The sequence below is a fragment of the Ranitomeya imitator genome, chromosome 1 (genome assembly GCF_032444005.1).
Source record: "Ranitomeya imitator isolate aRanImi1 chromosome 1, aRanImi1.pri, whole genome shotgun sequence".
NCBI lineage: Eukaryota > Metazoa > Chordata > Amphibia > Anura > Dendrobatidae > Ranitomeya > Ranitomeya imitator.
Window position 1 is genome coordinate 26,587,555 of NC_091282.1, and position 17,457 is coordinate 26,605,011.

A 17,457-nucleotide genomic window follows, 5' to 3' on the forward strand; every position below is an offset into this window, starting at 1 on the left:
CCCCAGAACAGGCCGCCATCATCACATCTAAAGGACTGTGACCCCCAGAACAGGCCGCCATCATCACATCTAAAGGACTGTGATTCCCCAGAACAGGCCGCCATCATCACATCTGCTGGACTGTGACCCCCAGAACAGGCCGCCATCATCACATCTTAAGGACTGTGATTCCCCAGAACAGGCTGCCATCATCACATCTAAAGGACTGTGACCCCCCAGAACAGGCCACCATCATCACATCTAAAGGACTGTGATTCCCCAGAACAGGCCGCCATCATCACATCTTAAGGACTGTGATTCCCCAGAACAGGCCTCCATCATCACATCTAAAGGACTGTGATTCCCCAGAACAGGCCACCATCATCACATCTAAAGGACTGTGACCCCCCAGAACAGGCCTCCATCATCACATCTAAAGGACTGTGACCCCCCAGAACAGGCCACCATCATCACATCTTAAGGACTGTGATTCCCCAGAACAGGCCTCCATCATCACATCTGCTGGACTGTGACCCCCAGAACAGGCCGCCATTATCACATCTTAAGGACTGTGATTCCCCAGAACAGGCCTCCATCATCACATCTAAAGGACTGTGACCCCCAGAACAGGCCACCATCATCACATCTTAAGGACTGTGATTCCCCAGAACAGGCCGCCATCATCACATCTGTTGGAATGTGACCCCCAGAACAGGCCGCCATTATCACATCTTAAGGACTGTGATTCCCCAGAACAGGCCTCCATCATCACATCTAAAGGACTGTGATTCCCCAGAACAGGCCACCATCATCACATCTAAAGGACTGTGACCCCCCAGAACAGGCCTCCATCATCACATCTAAAAGGACTGTTACCCCCCAGAACAGGCCGCCATCATTACATCCAAAGGACTGTGATTCCCCAGAACAGGCCGCCATCATCACATCTAAAGGACTGTGACCCCTCAGAACAGGCCGCCATCATCACATCTAAAGGACTGTGACCCCCAGAACAGGCCGTCATCATCACATCTAAAGGACTGTGACCCCCAGAACAGGCCGCCATCATCACATCTAAAGGACTGTGACCTCTCAGAACAGGCCGTCATCATCACATCTAAAGGACTGTGACCACCCAGAACAGGCCTCCATCATCACATCTACTGGACTGTGACCCCCCCAGAACAGGCCGTCATCATCACATCTACTGGACTGTGACCCCCCAGAACAGGCCGCCATCATCACATCTGCTGGAATGTGACCCCCCCAGAACAGGCCTCCATCATCACATCTACTGGACTGTGATTCCCCAGAACAGGCCTCCATCATCACATCTACTGGACTGTGACCCCCAGAACAGGCCGTTATCATCACATCTGCTGGAATGTGACCCCCCCAGAACAGGCCTCCATCATCACATCTACTGGACTGTGATTCCCCAGAACAGGCCGTCATCATCACATCTACTGGACTGTGACCCCCAGAACAGGCCACCATCATCACATGTAAAAGGACTGTGACCCCCCAGAACAGGCCGCCATCATCACATCTAAAGGACTGTGATTCCCCAGAACAGGCCTCCATCATCACATCTAAAGGACTGTGATTCCCCAGAACAGGCCTCCATCATCACATCTAAAGGACTGTGATTCCCCAGAACAGGCCGCCATCATCACATCTAAAGGACTGTTACCCCCCAGAACAGGCCACCATCATCACATCTAAAGGACTGTGATTCCCCAGAACAGGCCGTCATCATCACATCTAAAGGACTGTGATTCCCCAGAACAGGCCTTCATCATCACATCTAAAGGACTGTGATTCCCCAGAACAGGCCTCCATCATCACATCTAAAGGACTGTGATTCCCCAGAACAGGCCGCCATCATCACATCTGCTGGACTGTGACCCCCCCCAGAACAGGCCGTCATCATCACATCTAAAGGACTGTGATTCCCCAGAACAGGCCTCCATCATCACATCTAAAGGACTGTGATTCCCCAGAACAGGCCGCCATCATCACATCTAAAGGACTGTGATTCCCCAGAACAGGCCGCCATCATCACATCTGCTGGACTGTGACCCCCAGAACAGGCCACCATCATCACATCTAAAGGACTGTGATTCCCCAGAACAGGCCACCATCATCACATCTAAAGGACTGTAACCCCCCAGAACAAGCCGCCATCATCACATCTAAAGGACTGTGATTCCCCAGAACAGACCTCCATCATCACATCTAAAGGATTGTGACCCCCCAGAACAGGCCGCCATCATCACATCTGCTGGACTGTGACCCCCAGAACAGGCCACCATCATCACATCTTAAGGACTGTGACCCCCAGAACAGGCCGTCATCATCACATCTAAAGGACTGTGACCCCCCAGAGCAGGCCGCCATCATCACATCTGCTGGAATGTGACCCCCAGAACAGGCCGCCATTATCACATCTTACGGACTGTGACCCCCCAGAACAGGCCGCCATCATCACATCTAAAAGGACTGTGACCCCCCAGAACAGGCCACCATCATCACATCTTAAGGACTGTGATTCCCCATAACAGGCCGCCATCATCACATCTAAAGGACTGTGACCCCCCAGAACAGGCCACCATCATCACATCTAAAGGACTGTGACCCCCAGAACAAGCCGCCATTATCACATCTAAAGGACTGTGACCCCCAGAACAGGCCACCATCATCACATCCACTGGACTGTGACCCCCAGAACAGGCCGCCATCCATCACATCCACTGGTCTGTGACCCCCCAGAACAGGCCACCATCATCACATCTAAAGGACTGTGACCCCCCAGAACAGGCCTCCATCATCACATCTAAAGGACTGTGACCCCCCAGAACAGGCCACCATCATCACATCTTAAGGACTGTGATTCCCCATAACAGGCCGTCATCATCACATCTAAAGGACTGTGACCCCCCAGAACAGGCTGCCATCATCACATCTAAAGGACTGTGACCCCCCAGAACAGGCCACCATCATCACATCTAAAGGACTGTGACCCCCCAGAACAGGCCTCCATCATCACATCTAAAGGACTGTGATTCCCCAGAACAGGCCTCCATCATCACATCTAAAGGACTGGGACCCCCCAGAACAGGCCGCCATCATCACATCTAAAGGACTGTGATTCCCCAGAACAGGCCACCATCATCACATCTAAAGGACTGGGACCCCCCAGAACAGGCCGCCATCATCACATCTAAAGGACTGTGACCCCCCAGAACAGGCCTCCATCATCACATCTAAAGGACTGTGATTCCCCAGAACAGGCCGCCATCATCACATCTAAAGGACTGTGACCCCCCAGAACAGGCCTCCATCATCACATCTAAAGGACTGTGATTCCCCAGAACAGGCCGCCGTCATCACATCTAAAGGGCTGTGACCCCCCAGAACAGGCCACCATCATCACATCTAAAGGACTGGGACCCCCCAGAACAGGCCGCCATCATCACATCTAAAGGACTGTGACCCCCCAGAACAGGCCACCATCATCACATCTTAAGGACTGTGACCCCCCAGAACAGGCCGCCATCATCACATCTAAAGGACTGTGACCCCCCAGAACAGGCCTCCATCATCACATCTAAAGGACTGTGATTCCCCAGAACAGGCCTCCATCATCACATCTAAAGGACTGTGATTCCCCATAACAGGCCGTCATCATCACATCTAAAGGACTGTGACCCCCCAGAACAGGCTGCCATCATCACATCTAAAGGACTGTGACCCCCCAGAACAGGCCACCATCATCACATCTAAAGGACTGTGACCCCCCAGAACAGGCCTCCATCATCACATCTAAAGGACTGTGATTCCCCAGAACAGGCCTCCATCATCACATCTAAAGGACTGTGACCCCCCAGAACAGGCCGCCATCATCACATCTAAAGGACTGTGTCCCCCAGAACAGGCCTCCATCATCACATCTAAAGGACTGTGATTCCCCAGAACAGGCCTCCATCATCACATCTAAAGGACTGGGACCCCCCAGAACAGGCCGTCATCATCACATCTAAAGGACTGTGATTCCCCAGAACAGGCCGCCATCATCACATCTAAAGGACTGTGATTCCCCAGAACAGGCCTCCATCATCACATCTAAAGGACTGGGACCCCCCAGAACAGGCCGCCATCATCACATCTAAAGGACTGTGATTCCCCAGAACAGGCCACCATCATCACATCTAAAGGACTGGGACCCCCCAGAACAGGCCGCCGTCATCACATCTAAAGGGCTGTGACCCCCCAGAACAGGCCACCATCATCACATCTAAAGGACTGGGACCCCCCAGAACAGGCCGCCATCCATCACATCCACTGGTCTGTGACCCCCCAGAACAGGCCACCATCATCACATCTAAAGGACTGTGACCCCCCAGAACAGGCCTCCATCATCACATCTAAAGGACTGTGACCCCCCAGAACAGGCCACCATCATCACATCTTAAGGACTGTGATTCCCCATAACAGGCCGTCATCATCACATCTAAAGGACTGTGACCCCCCCAGAACAGGCTGCCATCATCACATCTAAAGGACTGTGACCCCCCAGAACAGGCCACCATCATCACATCTAAAGGTCTGTGATTCCCCAGAACAGGCCTCCATCATCACATCTAAAGGACTGGGACCCCCCAGAACAGGCCGCCATCATCACATCTAAAGGACTGTGATTCCCCAGAACAGGCCACCATCATCACATCTAAAGGACTGGGACCCCCCAGAACAGGCCGCCGTCATCACATCTAAAGGGCTGTGACCCCCCAGAACAGGCCACCATCATCACATCTAAAGGACTGGGACCCCCCAGAACAGGCAGCCATCATCACATCTAAAGGACTGTGACCCCCCAGAACAGGCCACCATCATCATATCTAAAGGACTGTGACCCCCCAGAACAGGCCGCCATCATCACATCTAAAGGACTGTGACCCCCCAGAACAGGCCTCCATCATCACATCTAAAGGACTGTGACCCCCAGAACAGGCCACCATCATCACATCTAAAGGACTGTGACCCCCAGAACAGGCCGTCATCATCACATCTAAAGGACTGTGACCCCCCAGAACAGGCCGCCATCATCACATCTAAAGGACTGTGACCCCCCAGAACAGGCCTCCATCATCACGTCTAAAGGACTGTGACCCCCCAGAACAGGCCGCCATCATCACATCTAAAGGACTGTGACCCCCCAGAACAGGCCTCCATCATCACATCTAAAGGACTGTGACCCCCAGAACAGGCCTCCATCATCACATCTACTGGACTGTGACCCCCAGAACAGGCCACCATCATCACATCTGCTGGAATGTGACCCCCCCCAGAACAGGCCGTCATCATCACATCTACTGGACTGTGACCCCCCAGAACAGGCCGCCATCATCACATCTGCTGGACTGTGACCCCCCAGAACAGGCCTCCATCATCACATCTACTGGACTGTGATTCCCCAGAACAGTCCTCCATCATCACATCTACTGGACTGTGACCCCCAGAACAGGCCACCATCATCACATCTGCTGGAATGTGACCCCCCCAGAACAGGCCGTCATCATCACATCTACTGGACTGTGACCCCCCAGAACAGGCCGCCATCATCACATCTGCTGGAATGTGACCCCCCAGAACAGGCCTCCATCATCACATCTGCTGGAATGTGACCCCCCAGAACAGGCCACCATCATCACATCTACTGGACTGTGACCCCCAGAACAGGCCACCATCATCACATCTGCTGGAATGTGACCCCCCCAGAACAGGCCGTCATCATCACATCTACTGGACTGTGACCCCCCAGAACAGGCCGCCATCATCACATCTGCTGGAATGTGACCCCCCAGAACAGGCCTCCATCATCACATCTGCTGGAATGTGATTCCCCAGAACAGGCCACCATCATCACATCGAAAGGACTGTGACCCCCCAGAACAGGCCGCCATCATCACATCTAAAGGACTGTGACCCCCCAGAACAGGCCGCCATCATCACATCTAAAGGACTGTGACCCTAGACCCTATTGTATGCAGACCCCAAACCAGACTCTATATACAGACCTCAGACCCTATGTATACAGACACCAGACCTCCTATACACAGATCCCAGACCTGAGTCCTTATATACAGACCCCCAGACTATTCTTAAATTCATATTCCAGACCTCTCATTTTTGGGAGTGCTGACACTAGACCATGTCTCCAAGCCCATCCTTACATTTAAGGTCGTCCTCTAGCAATGGTAGTCAGTGTTGTCCTCCACTCCAGCAGATGTGATGATGGCGGCCTGTTCTGGGGGGTCACAGTCCAGTAGATGTGATGATGGCGGCCTGTTCTGGGGGGTCACAGTCCTTTAGATGTGATGATGGCGGCCTGTTCTGGGGGATCACAGTCCTTTAGATGTGATGATGGTGGCCTGTTCTGGGGGGTCACAGTCCAGTATATGTGATGATGGTGGCCTGTTGTGGGGGGTCACAGTGCAGCAGATGTGATGATGGTGGCCTGTTCTGGGGGGTCACAGTCCAGTATATGTGATGATGGTGGCCTGTTCTGGGGGGTCACAGTCCAGTATATGTGATGATGGAGGCCTGTTCTGGGGGGTCACAGTCCTTTAGATGTGATGATGGTGGCCTGTTCTGGGGGTCACAGTCCTTTAGATGTGATGATGGTGGCCTGTTCTGGGGGGTCACAGTCCTTTAGATGTGATGATGGCGGCCTGTTCTGGGGGGTCACAGTCCTTTAGATGTGATGATGGCGGCCTGATCTGGGGGGTCACAGTCCTTTAGATGTGATGATGGAGGCCTGTTCTGGGGGTCACAGTCCTTTAGATGTGATGATGGCGGCCTGATCTGGGGGGTCACAGTCCTTTAGATGTGATGATGGAGGCCTGTTCTGGGGGTCACAGTCCAGCAGATGTGATGATGGCGGCCTGTTCTGGGGGGTCACAGTCCAGCAGATGTGATGATGGCGGCCTGTTCTGGGGGTCACAGTCCAGCAGATGTGATGATGGTGGCCTGTTCTGGGGGGTCACAGTCCAGCAGATGTGATGATGGCGGCCTCTTCTGGGGGGTCACAGTGCAGCAGATGTGATGATGGAGGCCTGTTCTGGGGGTCACAGTCCAGTAGATGTGATGATGGTGGCCGGTTCTGGGGGGTCACAATCCAGTAGATGTGATGATGGCGGCCTGTTCTGGGGGTCACAGTCCAGTAGATGTGATGATGGCGGCCTGTTCTGGGGGTCACAGTCCAGATGTGATGATGGAGGCCTGTTCTGGGGGGGTCACAGTGCAGCAGATGTGATGATGGAGGCCTGTTCTGGGGGTCACAGTCCAGATGTGATGATGGTGGCCTGTTCTGGTGGGGTCACAGTCCAGCAGATGTGATGATGGAGGCCTGTTCTGGGGGGTCACAGTCCAGTGGATGTGATGATGGCGGCCTGTTCTGAGGGGTCACAGTCCAGCAGATGTGATGATGGCGGCCTGTTCTGGGGGTCACAGTCCAGATGTGATGATGGTGGCCTGTTCTGGGGGGTCACAGTCCAGCAGATGTGATGATGGCGGCCTGTTCTGGGGGGTCACAGTCCTTTAGATGTGATGATGGAGGCCTGTTCTCGGGGGTCACAGTGCAGCAGATGTGATGATGACGGCCTGTTCTGGGGAGTCACAGTCCAGCAGATCTGATGATGGTGGCCCAGAACAGGCCTCCATCATCACATCTGCTGCACTGTGACCCCCCAGAACAGGCCGCCATCATCACATCTGCTGGACTGTGACCCCCAGAACAGTCCACCATCATCACATCTACTGGACTGTGTCCCCCAGAACAGGCCTCCATCATCACATCTACTGCACTGTGACCCCCCAGAACAGGCCGCCATCATCACATCTACTGGACTGTGACCCCCCAGAACAGGCCGCCATCATCACATCTAAAGGACTGTGACCCCCCAGAACAGGCCGCCATCATCACATCTACTGGACTGTGACCCCCCAGAACAGGCCTCCATCATCACATCCACTGGACTGTGACCCCCCAGAACAGGCCGTCATCATCACATCTGCTGGACTGTGACCCCCCAGAACAGGCCGTCATCATCACATCTACTGGACTGTGACCCCCCAGAACAGGCCTCCATCATCACATCTGCTGGACTGTGACCCCCCAGAACAGGCCGCCATCATCACATCCACTGGACTGTGACCCCCCAGAACAGGCCGCCATCATCACATCTAAAGGACTGTGACCCCCCAGAACAGGCCGCCATCATCACATCTACTGGACTGTGACCCCCCAGAACTGGCCTCCATCATCACATCTACTGGACTGTGACCCCCCAGAACAGGCCTCCATCATCACATCCACTGGACTGTGACCCCCCAGAACAGGCCTCCATCATCACATCTGCTGGACTGTGACCCCCAGAACAGGCCACCATCATCACATCTACTGGACTGTGACCCCCAGAACAGGCCGCCATCATCACATCTACTGCACTGTGACCCCCCAGAGCAGGCCGCCATCATCACATCTGCTGGACTGTGACCACCCAGAACAGGCCGCCATCATCACATCTGGACTGTGACCCCCCAGAACAGGCCACCATCATCACATCTGCTGGACTGTGACCCCCAGAACAGGCCTCCATCATCACATCCACTGGACTGTGACCCCCCAGAACAGGCCACCATCATCACATCTAAAGGACTGTGATTCCCCAGAACAGGCCACCATCATCACATCTACTGGACTGTGACCCCCCAGAACAGGCCTCCATCATCACATCTACTGGACTGTGACCCCCCAGAACAGGCCGCCATCATCACATCTAAAGGACTGTGACCCCCAGAACAGGCCGCCATCATCACATCTAAAGGGCTGTGACCCCCCAGAACAGGCCTCCATCATCACATCTACTGGACTGTGACCTCCCAGAACAGGCCGCCATCATCACATCTAAAGGGCTGTGACCCCCCAGAACAGGCCACCATCATCACATCTACTGGACTGTGACCCCCCAGAACAGGCCTCCATCATCACATCTACTGGACTGTGACCCCCAGAACAGACCTCCATCATCACATCTACTGGACTGTGACCCCCAGAACAGGCCTCCATCATCACATCTACTGGACTGTGACCCCCAGAACAGGCCTCCATCATCACATCTACTGGACTGTGATTCCCCAGAACAGGCCTCCATCATCACATCTACTGGACTGTGACCCCCAGAACAGGCCTCCATCATCACATCTACTGGACTGTGACCCCCCAGAACAGGCCTCCATCATCACATCTACTGGACTGTGATCCCCAGAACCGGCCTCCATCATCACATCTACTGGACTGTGACCCCCCAGAACAGGCCTCCATCATCACATCTACTGGACTGTGACCCCCAGAACAGGCCTCCATCATCACATCTACTGGACTGTGACCCCCAGAACAGGCCTCCATCATCACATCTACTGGACTGTGACCCCCCAGAACAGGCCGCCATCATCACATCTAAAGGACTGTGACCCCCCAGAACAGGCCATCATCATCACATCTAAAGGACTGTGACCCCCCAGAACAGGCCTCCATCATCACATCTACTGGACTGTGTCCCCCAGAACAGGCCGCCATCATCACATCTAAAGGACTGTGACCCCCCAGAACAGGCCTCCATCATCACATCTAAAGGACTGTGATTCCCCAGAACAGGCCTCCATCATCACATCTAAAGGACTGTGACCCCCAGAACAGGCCGCCATCATCACATCTAAAGGACTGTGACCCCCCAGAACAGGCCGTCATCATCACATCTAAAGGACTGTGACCCCCCAGAACAGGCCTCCATCATCACATCTACTGGACTGTGTCCCCCAGAACAGGCCGCCATCATCACATCTAAAGGACTGTGACCCCCCAGAACAGGCCGTCATCATCACATCTAAAGGACTGTGACCCCCCAGAACAGGCCTCCATCATCACATCTAAAGGGCTGTGACCCCCCAGAACAGGCCTCCATCATCACATCTACTGGACTGTGTCCCCCAGAACAGGCCGCCATCATCACATCTAAAGGACTGTGACCCCCCAGAACAGGCCGTCATCATCACATCTAAAGGACTGTGACCCCCCAGAACAGGCCGTCATCATCACATCTAAAGGACTGTGACCCCCCAGAACAGGCCTCCATCATCACATCTAAAGGACTGTGATTCCCCAGAACAGGCCTCCATCATCACATCTAAAGGACTGTGACCCCCAGAACAGGCCGTCATCATCACATCTAAAGGACTGTGTCCCCCAGAACAGGCCTCCATCATCACATCTAAAGGACTGTGACCCCCCAGAACAGGCCGTCATCATCACATCTAAAGGACTGTGTCCCCCAGAACAGGCCATCATCATCACATCTAAAGGACTGTGACCCCCAGAACAGTCCACCATCATCACATCTACTGCACTGTGACCCCCCAGAACAGGCCTCCATCATTACATCTACTGCACTGTGACCCCCCAGAACAGGCCGCCATCATCACATCTACTGGACTGTGACCCCCCAGAACAGGCCTCCATCATCACATCTACTGCACTGTGACCCCCCAGAACAGGCCGCCATCATCACATCTACTGGACTGTGACCCCCCAGAACAGGCCTCCATCATCACATCTACTGCACTGTGACCCCCCTGAACAGGCCGCCATCATCACATCTACTGGACTGTGACCCCCCAGAACAGGCCTCCATCATCACATCTACTGCACTGTGACCCCCCAGAACAGGCCGCCATCATCACATCTACTGGACTGTGACCCCCCAGAACAGGCCGTCATCATCACATTTGCTGGACTGTGACCCCCAGAACAGGCCTCCATCATCACATCTAAAGGACTGTGACCCCCCAGAACAGGCCGTCATCATCACATCTACTGGACTGTGACCCCCCAGAACAGGCCTCCATCATCACATCTACTGCACTGTGACCCCCCAGAACAGGCCGCCATCATCACATCTACTGGACTGTGACCCCCCAGAACAGGCCGTCATCATCACATTTGCTGGACTGTGACCCCCAGAACAGGCCGCCATCATCACATCTAAAGGACTGTGACCCCCCAGAACAGGCCGTCATCATCACATCTACTGGACTGTGACCCCCCAGAACAGGCCTCCATCATCACATCCACTGGACTGTGACCCCCCAGAACAGGCCGTCATCATCACATCTGCTGGACTGTGACCCCCCAGAACAGGCCGTCATCATCACATCTACTGGACTGTGACCCCCCAGAACAGGCCGTCATCATCACATCTGCTGGACTGTGACCCCCCAGGACAGGCCTCCATCATCACATCTGCTGGACTGTGACCCCCAGAACAGGCCACCATCATCACATCTAAAGGACTGTGACCCCCCAGAACAGGCCGCCATCATCACATCTGCTGGACTGTGACCACCCAGAACAGGCCGCCATCATCACATCTGGACTGTGACCCCCCAGAACAGGCCACCATCATCACATCTGCTGGACTGTGACCCCCAGAACAGGCCTCCATCATCACATCCACTGGACTGTGACCCCCAGAACAGGCCTCCATCATCACATCTACTGGACTGTGACCCCCAGAACAGGCCTCCATCATCACATCTACTGGACTGTGACCCCCAGAACAGGCCTCCATCATCACATCTACTGGACTGTGACCCCCAGAACAGGCCTCCATCATCACATCTACTGGACTGTGACCCCCAGAACAGGCCTCCATCATCACATCTACTGGACTGTGACCCCCAGAACAGGCCTCCATCATCACATCTACTGGACTGTGACCCCCAGAACAGGCCTCCATCATCACATCTACTGGACTGTGACCCCCAGAACAGGCCTCCATCATCACATCTACTGGACTGTGACCCCCAGAACAGGCCTCCATCATCACATCTACTGGACTGTGACCCCCAGAACAGGCCTCCATCATCACATCTACTGGACTGTGACCCCCAGAACAGGCCTCCATTATCACATCTACTGGACTGTGACCCCCAGAACAGGCCTCCATCATCACATCTACTGGACTGTGACCCCCAGAACAGGCCTCCATCATCGCATCTACTGGACTGTGACCCCCCAGAACAGGCCGCCATCATCACATCTAAAGGACTGTGACCCCCAGAACAGGCCGTCATCATCACATCTAAAGGACTGTGACCCCCCAGAACAGGCCGCCATCATCACATCTAAAGGACTGTGATTCCCCAGAACAGGCCGCCATCATCACATCTAAAGGACTGTGATTCCCCAGAACAGGCCTTCATCATCACATCTAAAGGACTGTGACCCCCCAGAACAGGCCACCATCATCACATCTAAAGGACTGTGACCCCCCAGAACAGGCCGCCATCATCACATCTAAAGGACTGTGATTCCCCAGAACAGGCCACCATCATCACATCTAAAGGACTGTGACCCCTCAGAACAGGCCTCCATCATCACATCTGCTGGAATGTGACCCCCCAGAACAGGCCACCATCATCACATCTAAAGGACTGTGACCCCCCAGAACAGGCTGCCATCATCACATCTGCTGGAATGTGACCCCCAGAACAGGCCACCATCATCACATCTAAAGGACTGTGACCCCCCAGAACAGGCCGCCATCATCACATCTAAAGGACTGTGATTCCCCAGAACAGGCCGCCATCATCACATCTAAAGGACTGTGATTCCCCAGAACAGGCCTCCATCATCACATCTAAAGGACTGTGACCCCCCAGAACAGGCCACCATCATCACATCTAAAGGACTGTGACCCCCCAGAACAGGCCACCATCATCACATCTAAAGGACTGTGACCCCCAGAACAGGCCGCCATCATCACATCTAAAGGACTGTGACCTCTCAGAACAGGCCGCCATCATCACATCTAAAGGACTGTGATTCCCAGAACAGGCCTCCATCATCACATCTAAAGGACTGTGACCCCCAGAACAGGCCTCCATCATCACATCTAAAGGACTGTGACCCCCCAGAACAGGCCGCCATCATCACATCTAAAGGACTGTGATTCCCCAGAACAGGCCTCCATCATCACATCTAAAGGACTGTGACCCCCCAGAACAGGCCACCATCATCACATCTAAAGGACTGTGACCCCCCAGAACAGGCCACCATCATCACATCTAAAGGACTGTGACACCCAGAACAGGCCGCCATCATCACATCTAAAGGACTGTGACCTCTCAGAACAGGCCGCCATCATCACATCTAAAGGACTGTGATTCCCCAGAACAGGCCGCCATCATCACATCTAAAGGACTGTGACCCCCAGAACAGGCCACCATCATCACATCTAAAGGACTGTGATTCCCCAGAACAGGCCGCCATCATCACATCTAAAGGACTGTGACCCCCAGAACAGGCCACCATCATCACATCTAAAGGACTGTGATTCCCCAGAACAGGCCTCCATCATCACATCTAAAGGACTGTGACCACCCAGAACAGGCCACCATCATCACATCTAAAGGACTGTGACCTCTCAGAACAGGCCACCATCATCACATCTGCTGCACTGTGACCCCCCAGAACAGGCCTCCATCATCACATCTACTGCACTGTGACCCCCCAGAATAGGCCACCATCATCACATCTAAAGGACTGTGACCACCCAGAACAGGCCACCATCATCACATCTACTGGACTGTGACCCCCAGAACAGGCCTCCATCATCACATCTAAAGGACTGTGACCACCCAGAACAGGCCTCCATCATCACATCTACTGGACTGTGACCCCCCCAGAACAGGCCGTCATCATCACATCTACTGGACTGTGACCCCCCAGAACAGGCCTCCATCATCACATCTACTGGACTGTGACCCCCCCAGAACAGGCCGTCATCATCACATCTACTGGACTGTGACCCCCCCAGAACAGGCCTCCATCATCACATCTACTGGACTGTGATTCCCCAGAACAGGCCTCCATCATCACATCTACTGGACTGTGATTCCCCAGAACAGGCCTCCATCATCACATCTGCTGGACTGTGACCCCCAGAACAGGCCGCCATCATCACATCTACTGGACTGTGACCCCCAGAACAGGCCTCCATCATCACATCTAAAGGACTGTGATTCCCCAGAACAGGCCACCATCATCACATGTAAAAGGACTGTGACCCCCAGAACAGGCCTCCATCATCACATCTACTGGACTGTGACCCCCAGAACAGGCCTCCATCATCACATCTAAAGGACTGTGATTCCCCAGAACAGGCCGCCATCATCACATCTAAAGGACTGTGATTCCCCAGAACAGGCCGCCATCATCACATCTAAAGGACTGATTCCCCAGAACAGGCCACCATCATCACATCTAAAGGACTGTGATTCCCCAGAACAGGCCTTCATCATCACATCTAAAGGACTGTGATTCCCCAGAACAGGCCGTCATCATCACATCTAAAGGACTGTGACCCCCAGAACAGGCCGCCATCATCACATCTACTGGAGTGGAGGAGAACGCTGACTACCATTGCTAGAGGACGACCTTAAATGTAAGGATGGGCTTGGAGACATGGTCTAGTGTCAGCACTCCCAAAAATGAGAGGTCTGGAATATGAATTTAAGAATAGTCTGGGGGTCTGTATATAAGGACTCAGGTCTGGGAGTCTGTATATAGGAGGTCTGTTGTCTGTATACATAGGGTCTGAGGTCTGTATATAGAGTCTGGTCTGGGGTCTGTATGTAGGGGTCTGGTGTCTGTATACAGAGGGTCTGAGGTCTGTATATAGAGTCTGGTTTGGGGTCTGTATGTAGGGGTCTGGTTTCTGTATACAGAGGGTCTGAGGTCTGTATATAGAGTCTGGTTTGGGGTCTGCATACAATAGGGTCTAGTTTGGGGATCTGCATATAAGGAGTCAGGTTTGGGGTCTGTATCTAAGGACTCGGGTCTGGGGTCTCTATATAGGGAGTCAGTCTGGTTTAGGTTCTGTGTATAGGGGGTCTGGTCTGAGGTCTGTATATAGACTGTCGGGTGTCTGTACATAGGGGATCTGGTCTGGGGGTCTGTATATAGGGATTCCAGTTTGGGGACTGTATATAGTGGGTCTGTATATAGGGGGCCTGGTCTGGGGTCTGAATATAGGGAGTCTGTTTTGGGGTCTGTATGTAGGGAGTCCGATCTGGATCTGTATATAGGGAGTCTAGTTTGTGGTCAGTAAGTTCCATCTTAGGACTGTATATTGGGGTCTGTATATAGGGGATCTGGTCTGGGATCTGTATATAGAGGTCTGTATATAGGGGATCTGGTCTGGGATCTGTATATAGAGGTCTGTATATAGGGGATCTGGTCTAGGATCTGTATATAGAGGTCTGTATATAGGGGATCTGGTCTGGGATCTGTATATAGAGGTCTGTATATAGGGGATCTGGTCTGGGATCTGTATATTGGGGTCTGTATATAGGGGATCTGGTCTGGGATCTGTATATAGAGGTCTGTATATAGGGGATCTGGTCTGGGATCTGTATATAGAGGTCTGTATATAGGGGATCTGGTCTGGGGTCTGTATATAGAGGTCTGTGTATAGGGGATCTGGTCTGGGGTCTGTATATAGAGGTCTGTATATAGGGGATCTGGTCTGGGATCTGTATATAGAGGTCTGTATATAGGGGATCTGGTCTGGGATCTGTATATAGAGGTCTGTATATAGGGGATCTGGTCTGGGATCTGTATATAGAGGTCTGTATATAGGGGATCTGGTCTGGGATCTGTATATAGAGGTCTGTATATAGGGGGCCTGGTCTGGGGTCTGAATATAGGGAGTCTGTTTTGGGGTCTGTATGTAGGGAGTCCGATCTGGATCTGTATATAGGGAGTCTAGTTTGTGGTCAGTAAGTTCCATCTTAGGACTGTATATTGGGGTCTGTATATAGGGGATCTGGTCTGGGATCTGTATATAGAGGTCTGTATATAGGGGATCTGGTCTGGGGTCTGTATATAGAGGTCTGTATATAGGGGATCTGGTCTGGGGTCTGTATATAGAGGTCTGTGTATAGGGGATCTGGTCTGAGGTCTGTATGTAGGGGTCTGGTGTCTGTATACAGAGGGTCTGAGGTCTGTACTGTATATATACAGTCTGGTTTGGGGTCTGTATACAATATGGTCTAGTCTGGGGTCTGTATATAAGGACTTGGGTCTGCATATAGGGAGGTGCGGTCTTGGGTCTGTATTTAGGGGGTCTGGAGTCTGTATTACTGATTTTGCTTAGGGGTCCATTCTTCATGGGGTCTCTCCTCTTAAGAGTAGGGGTCTCTCCTTTTAAGAGTGGGGGTCTCTCCCCCCGTCCCCTTCTTTTACATGCTGGGATATGTTGGTCGGGGTGACACTGAATACTGTGTGCAGACCCCCATATCCTTAGCTGTTGGTGGCCCCAGGGCCGCTGCCCCATTCCCTTCCATGTGATAATGTGTTGTAGCTCGGAGCGCGGACATATGGGGGTCTTTGGTTACATCTCCGCGGCCATCACCAGCGACTTACCTGACGTCCGCCTCCGCAGTGGCAGCGTGAAGAGGAAGTCTGCCATTTTTATCGGGGATGTTCTGCTTGGCTCCGTTCCTGAGCAAACTCATGCAGCCCTCGAGCCAACCCTGCAAGAGGAAGCCGTGAGCTCAGCAAGACAGGCGCCAGTCTCGTGCTCCGTACACCCGGATCCGGGCTTAAAGGGGATGTCCAGTGTAGAAAACTCGATAAATGGAAAATGTCAATCATGATTTTAAAAAAATAAAAAATAAAACATTTCGGACCACCGTAGTATTGCTTGTTCTTTGCTTTGGACGACCACTTTTTCCTCAGATTTTCCTGGAACTCACCTTGATTCATTTCTCTACAGTGCCCCCGCAGGAGAAGTGAAGCATTACACTGTTCTCAGGGAGCACTCTGCAATTCTCAGATGTGTCGGGTCCTCCGGTGACAGAACAGCAGACCCTCCGTCTCCAGAAGCAGCTGCACTGAGTAAGAAACGAGGGTCTCCTGCTCTATTGTGGGGGTCCGGAGGTCAGCCCCCCATGTTCCTGGCATATACTATCACTTCACTCATTATTTCCATGTTTTCCTACCAGATACGTTGCTAAGGACAGGCTCGTTCTTCCGCAGGCATCTTGTGTATTGATATTGGCTCCCATCTTCAGCAGAAGTTTCACCGTATCAACCTGGCGCCCGGACACAGCGTGCATCAAAGGTGTGCAACCTGGGGAGACAGCACAGAGTGTTTAAGGAACCAGTGCAGTACAAAGTTTATCTAGGAAAGTTATCGCAGTTGGCATACATAGTGATCATACAATAAATTATACCGAATGCTTCTATTCGCTGACAGCAATCGGAAATCATGAGTGTTGAGGAGTTATTACACAAATTGTATCAGAAAGTTTCAAATGTTTCAATATATCATGAATGGATTGGATATCATG

General features: G+C 52.9%; 1 protein-coding gene across 1 annotated transcript in view; it reads right to left on the minus strand.

Moving 5' to 3' along the window:
- The window catches only part of ANKRD55 (ankyrin repeat domain 55), a 105,266-nt gene that overhangs the window by 30,267 nt on the left and 57,542 nt on the right, over window positions 1–17,457 (minus strand). The window contains exons 3-4 of the mRNA XM_069745893.1: window positions 17,107–17,237; window positions 16,529–16,638 (exon numbers count right to left, since the gene is read on the minus strand). Coding sequence (XP_069601994.1) covers window positions 16,529–16,638; window positions 17,107–17,237 — 241 coding nt within the window. The remainder of the gene's footprint in view (window positions 1–16,528; window positions 16,639–17,106; window positions 17,238–17,457) is intronic.